The sequence below is a fragment of the Gastrolobium bilobum genome, unplaced genomic scaffold (genome assembly GCF_033153095.1).
Source record: "Gastrolobium bilobum isolate Gb01-03AN ecotype WA unplaced genomic scaffold, APGP_CSIRO_Gbil_v1 utg28447, whole genome shotgun sequence".
Lineage (NCBI taxonomy): Eukaryota > Viridiplantae > Streptophyta > Magnoliopsida > Fabales > Fabaceae > Gastrolobium > Gastrolobium bilobum.
Genome location: NW_026899667.1, coordinates 32308 through 38240, shown reverse-complemented (window position 1 = coordinate 38240; position 5933 = coordinate 32308). Strand labels below are relative to the sequence as shown.

At 36.3% G+C, this 5933-nt stretch overlaps 1 protein-coding gene across 2 annotated transcripts; it reads left to right on the top strand.

Annotated features, from left to right (window-relative positions):
* Positions 1 to 3325: 3325 nt before the first annotated feature.
* Positions 3326 to 5637, top strand: LOC133292493 (SKP1-interacting partner 15). Of its 2 annotated transcripts, none has more exons than XM_061490909.1 (2): positions 3326 to 4677; positions 5102 to 5637. In XM_061490909.1, the coding sequence occupies exon 1, from the start codon at positions 3460 to 3462 to the stop codon at positions 4621 to 4623; it is 1164 nt and encodes a 387-aa protein (XP_061346893.1). In that variant the 5' UTR covers positions 3326 to 3459; the 3' UTR covers positions 4624 to 4677; positions 5102 to 5637. The 2 variants fall into 2 exon arrangements, with proteins under 2 accessions (XP_061346893.1, XP_061346892.1); XM_061490908.1 differs by having other exon boundaries at positions 3326 to 4706.
* Positions 5638 to 5933: the final 296 nt, after the last annotated feature.

Here is a 5933-nt window from a genome sequence, read left to right as displayed (position 1 = left end):
TTGTGGAGTATTAGGTAGTACTATTTGATGTTAGTACTAGAATTGGGTTGTTTAGTTTTAACATAATCTAGCTTTGTTGCAGTGGCGGACCTAGAAAAAAATCTTTATGTCCGCACATTTAGTGGTGTTGCCCCCCGATTTTTTTTTTGTAAAGACAGTTTAGATTAACGCTTTATATACAAGGTTATGAACTCGCTCATAATCTAGTTGCTTCCATAACAAGCTGCCTGCAATAGTTTGACCATTCATTTCCTCCCTAAATCATACCAATCCTCCAAAACAAATATTAGAATATACTCTAGTACATCCATACATCATCATTCTATTTTATAATGGTGAATAAAAAAGTCAACACTACATGTACAGAAGGCAAGCGAAATCACAGTGAAGGCTTCGTCTCTAGAGATTAACTTATTTGAGAATGTCAGACCTGCAATCAATCCTCTCTTTTTAGAAAAATGAAAAAGGAAACAAAGGATGAAGAGAGCATGTGAATGGGTATGTGGCAGGGGAGAAAGAATAAATTTTCTCTCTAATCAATTTGTATTGCTACGTTGTTTTAATCATCTATGTACGTTGCTACGTTACTAACTAATATAAGAGTAAATACTCTTTTTGGCCCCTTACAAAAAATTCGGCCCTTACAAAAAAAATTTAGTGACCTGGTAGTGGACACAGTTTAGTCCTTTTGAGCAACTAATGTGGGTCTTTTTTGAATTTGTGAGGGATCACGATTTTAACTAAATCGATCCACTTTGAATTTCTTAGGAACCTCAAGACTAACTTTTTTTATAAGGAACTAAAGTGGGGACCGTATTTTTTGTTAAGGACTTAACGGGGTATTTACTCCTAATATAAATATTGAACCAAGAGACAAATAAGAACCTGCAACAGAGAAAAAGAAAGAAAGAAAGAAAGAAAAACTAAAATCTTATGTCCGCACTTGCGGACATGTGCGCCTTGCGTCCGCCTCTGCTTTGTTGTATAAAGGTTTTTATTTTTATTTTTAATGTTATTTTAAGAGTAAATACCCTTTTGGGTCCTAATAAAAAACACGGTCCCCACTTTAGTTCCTTACAAAAATAAATTAGTCAGTTAGTCCTTAACAAATTCAAAGTGGACCCATTTTAGTCATTTTGAAGAACTAATATGGGTCTTTTTTGAATTAGTGAGGGACCACGATTTCAACTATATGAGTCCAGTTTGAATTTGTTAGGGACTAACTGACTAATTTATTTTTGTAAAAGACTAAAATGGGGACCGTGTTTTTTGTAAGAGACCAAAAAAGATATTTATTCTTATTTTAAAGTTTAAAAACTTTTGCTCACTCGAGTGAAGTGATGAATTGCCAATAATTTCCTTCTTTGTTAAGCCAGAAAGGCCTTGAATGTTAATCTGTGAAAGAATGTGGTGATGTTATTGAGTAGTGAGAATTTAGAGTTGAATTGTGCATATCTTAGGAATTTTGCACTATGCTGCTATTGGGTGACCTTTAAAACAAGATTAACATGATAATGTAGAAAATGAAAATTGAAGGTTTTGAAGAAATCTTGTTTAAAGTTTGGATGAGTAAGAATGTAAAAAATGTTTTATGTGTACGATAAATATATATGATTAAATAGTTAAATGAATCGCTAAATGGCAATTAATAATGTAACTTGTGGGAAGAGATTTCTAAGTTACTTGATTGGAGTAGTTTTTTTTGTTGATAAACTTGATTGGAGTAGTTTTATTTATTGGGCATGATTATAATGTTTTTATTTATTTATTACAAATATGTATAAAAGAAAAAAATTAGTGTTATCCTTTTGAGATTGGTGTTTATTTTTTAAAAGATATAAAATTGTGTCATTTTAAATGAGAAAATGACAAAAAATGAAAATCCCAGTAAGAGTGAGAGATTTTTTAATTTAAATTTTAAATAAAAATACTACTTTTAACTAACCATCCTTTAAAAGGATTAACATTTTTCCCTATCCTTTTTCTACCTATAAAAATATATTTTTTATGTTTTTCATAATGTAAAAAGAAAAAACAAAAAATTGATAAAGGTTTAAATTATTTACAATTTGAAACGTCAATTTTCATCATGGATAAATGTTATTAGATCTCGACATAATCATATATAAATGTGAAAATCATGAATTCCTGAAAATTTTAATATCCTGATTCACCTTCTTGATCACTAAATGTTAAACATGAATTTTACAAATAATTTATATTATTATGAATTAAAACTAATTTTTTTTAAATGTACTAAAAAAACTAAAAAATTTAGTTTTGTTAAGAAAAAATATGAAAAAGAATGAAGAAACACCTAAAAACAAAAAAACTAGTTAAAGAATGTTTTGGATGAGCAAATCAGTTGATGTAATTACTAAATACAAAATACATAAAAAATAAAAATATAATGAGTTATTTCTTCGTAGATGAAAAAAGAAAGCCTTAGGAAGAAATAATAGAACTGAGCTCCAAGGGTTTGCTTGAGTCAGGGGTTCAAACTCTGCCTCAAGCAAATTCTTGGAAAAATTTTTGGGACCAGAGGATGTGTCTCCCTCCTCCAATAGAGGGATTAGTCTCATCTTTCCTCCGGTAGCGAAGCTTAATGCACTCGCTGTTTCAATGAGGGGCTAGCCTACAGGGTCGTACCCCAAGGACAAGGTGATCGGAGAAGGTTAAATGGAGATACCTCAAGATTATACAAAAAAAAAAACTAATAAAATTGGACAGCCTAAATCGATAATTGCCACACTCCTTAACAATGTTGTCAAAATGGAGTTTCTACTAAAATTGAAAAGAAATAGTAAAAATGTAAATTGTAGAAAAGACACGAAACGAAAATTTTTTATTACTTAAGGTCAATATATATATATATATATATATATATATATATGTATGTATGCAAAAAAAAATCACATAAGTCACTACTCAAAATTCAATAAATAACTTCATATTTAAAAGATATAAGTCATGTAACTATATAAGACATAAGTCTAAAAATACAAAAGAATAAAGTTTAATAATTCTTAAATAGAAATATAGCATCGCTGTGTGAGAATTTTTTATTTGGAAGGAATGGAAATAGGTTTTTTTTTTTATTAAAAAATGAGGTCGTGGATTAAAAGTTGAGAGGTTCGGTTTTTTGATTTAAGTAAAAACAACAACTTAATTAAGAAAAACCAAAAACTAAAATAGAAACCAATTAAACATAAATAAATTCAGACAAACCAAGCGTGGATAATTATAATTGGAAAATTAGTAGAAGTGTGACTTATTATTCAGACATATCCCTAGAAGTCAAGAAGAACAAGATGCTTAAAAATTTCGCAACTTTGAAAAGTTGAATAAAAAGCAACGCATAAACGGGGGGAGAGAGAGAGAGAGAGATAGAGTTATCATCGTTATCAAATATCAACTTGTCATTAACATTTGACTTCACCACCACTAACCACCGCCACGATGGACGACGAGCCACCGATCTACCGTCTCCCACACGACACACTCCACCAGATCTTCTCCTCTCTCCCTCTCCGCCAAATCATCATATGCCGTTCACTTTCCAAATTCTTCCACCACCTCCTCACCACCCCTTCCTTCCTCCACCTCATCTCCACCACCCACCCTCCCCTCCACCTCCTCGCCCTCCGCCATCCCCACAACCACCACCACCACTCCCTCCACCTCTTCGACCCTGACCTCAACATATGGCTCAACTTCCCCTTAAACTTCCTACCTTTCCGTTCCCCTCTACCCGTTGCCTCATCCCAAGGAATCATCTACCTCTGGGCCGAGTCCAACTCGCCCGAGTCAAACTCGTCCAACTCGCTCAACTCATCCAACTCGCTCAACTCGCCCAACTCGCCAATCACCAAATCACTCCTCGCCTGTAACCCCTTAACTCGCCAATTCCGAGTCCTCCCCCACCTCGGCTCCGCCTGGTCACGCCACGGTTGTGTACTCGTCGACTCGGCAAACCGAGTCATGGTACTCACCGAACTCGCCGCACTCTACTTCTCCGGCGCTGGTAACCACTGCTGGCTAAAATTCTCCTCCAATCTTCCCTCCAAGCCACGCAGCCCTGTCCTTGTCGGCGACTCAGCCTTCGCCCTCTGCGATGTCGGCTCGCAGTGGCGGAGCCAGTGGAAGCTCTTCTCCTGTAACCTGGCTGCGCCGCCGCCTGCCGCGACGGCACAAACATGGTCGCGGCTCGAGCGGCAAGAGTGGGGAGATGTCTTCGACATCATGAAACGGCCGCGGCTTGTGCGCGGCTCAGGTGATCGGATTCTGATGGTTGGCGGTTTGAAGTCGTCGTTCTCGGTGAACTCACCGTGCTCGACTATCCTGATCCTGAGGCTCGATCTTGGCTCGATGGAGTGGGACGAGGCCGGGAGGATGCCGCTGGAGATGTTCCGGTGCTTCCAGGAGTCGAGTAAGTTCAAGGTGTTCGGCGCCGGAGATAGGGTTTGCTTCTCTGCAAAGAGGATCGGGAAATTGGCGCTGTGGGACCGATGTGCCGCTGCGAAAGGAGGAGCGGAGTGGTGCTGGATCGAGAACATTCCGGGCAATGGAGAAGGGCTCCACCGGGGATTTGTCTTCGAAGGGAGGCTCAATGCTTTGCCTTGAGGAATTCACTGATTCTGTTTTGTTTGCTGTTGTGGAGTTCATAATTGGAGTTTGGTAATAACATGGTGTTCATTAAATTTTATGTGAGTAGCACAATTGTGAACTGTGTTGTAGCTGTATCATTAGTTTCTCAATGCAATTTTCAACTGATTTGTAGAATCTTATATTTCAGTACTCTGCACATCAGTAACATTGAATTGCTATATATAAATTCTCGGTTTTTAAGTTGTTGTTTCTTTTCCAGTTCTGTTGTTCTCTATGTAAATCTTTGTAGATTTTGCTTGAATTGAAAGTTGAATCACTGGAATGGAAAACATATGTATCAATCACTAGTCTGTCTGATGAACTACTTGTAATCATGTCCATGTGCATAAGAAATAAATTCTTGTATTGAGCATGAACTGGTAGATGTGTAGTGTAGGTTGCTTGTAGTTTCAATCACTGTAAGGCCATTGGATTTTACTTTGGGTTTCTGCAGAAAAATGTTGATGGGGTGCGGATCTGATACCTGATCCATAGGTAATCCAATCATGGAAGAGAAGAGGTGAGTTTTTGTAAGAGGAAAGGTATGTATGGCTAGACCTGATAAGCTCAATTTAATGTAGATTTTCAAACGTTTGCAATTTTATGTGATAATCAAATGAATTTAGCATGACCCCTTTGTGCTTGTGAAAGTTACTTTGTATAAGCTGTTGAGCACATTGCCTCTGACCTTTCAAGTTAACTATGAATTTGATTTCTTTATCATGTCATTTTGAATTCAGAATAGCATAACCTTTGATGTGATTCTTCTATTTGTTGATTCTTGTGTAGACTGACCTAATTACCCAAATAAAGATCAAGCTTTCCACCACTCCTTCCAACCCCATGTTTTAAACTACAAATTCTACAATTATTTCCAAGCCTACAATGGAATTAGGTTATATAGCTTCCCGTAGCCCGTAGGCAATTTATTGTTCTCTTTACTTTTTTCACATTTACTATTGCCAAAGTAAAAATGATTGCCCCCAGTAATAGCTCAATGATAGGACTAGATTCGTGTCATGAACAATTTTTTCTTTCAAGTATTAGACACCAAGAGTTTTCAGCTCCTATACACTAGAAGTTTGCAATTAAGATACAGAGCTTATTTCTGCATCTCCTGAACTTCAGCACAAAATATTTAAAGTTTTGGCATGAAGATATAGAAGAATCAGCGAAAGCATTTGATGGATCTATAGAAAAATGAAATTGGAATCAATTTGATCTTTGTGGTTACATGTTTTCATGTGTGATGTATATGAATATGACAGAGATTAGCTGTTGTAATC

Excerpts from the sequence above, each read along its gene's own strand:
- LOC133292493 (XM_061490909.1), top strand. The coding sequence starts at position 3,460 with ATGGACGACGAGCCACCGATCTACCGTCTCCCACACGACACACTCCAC.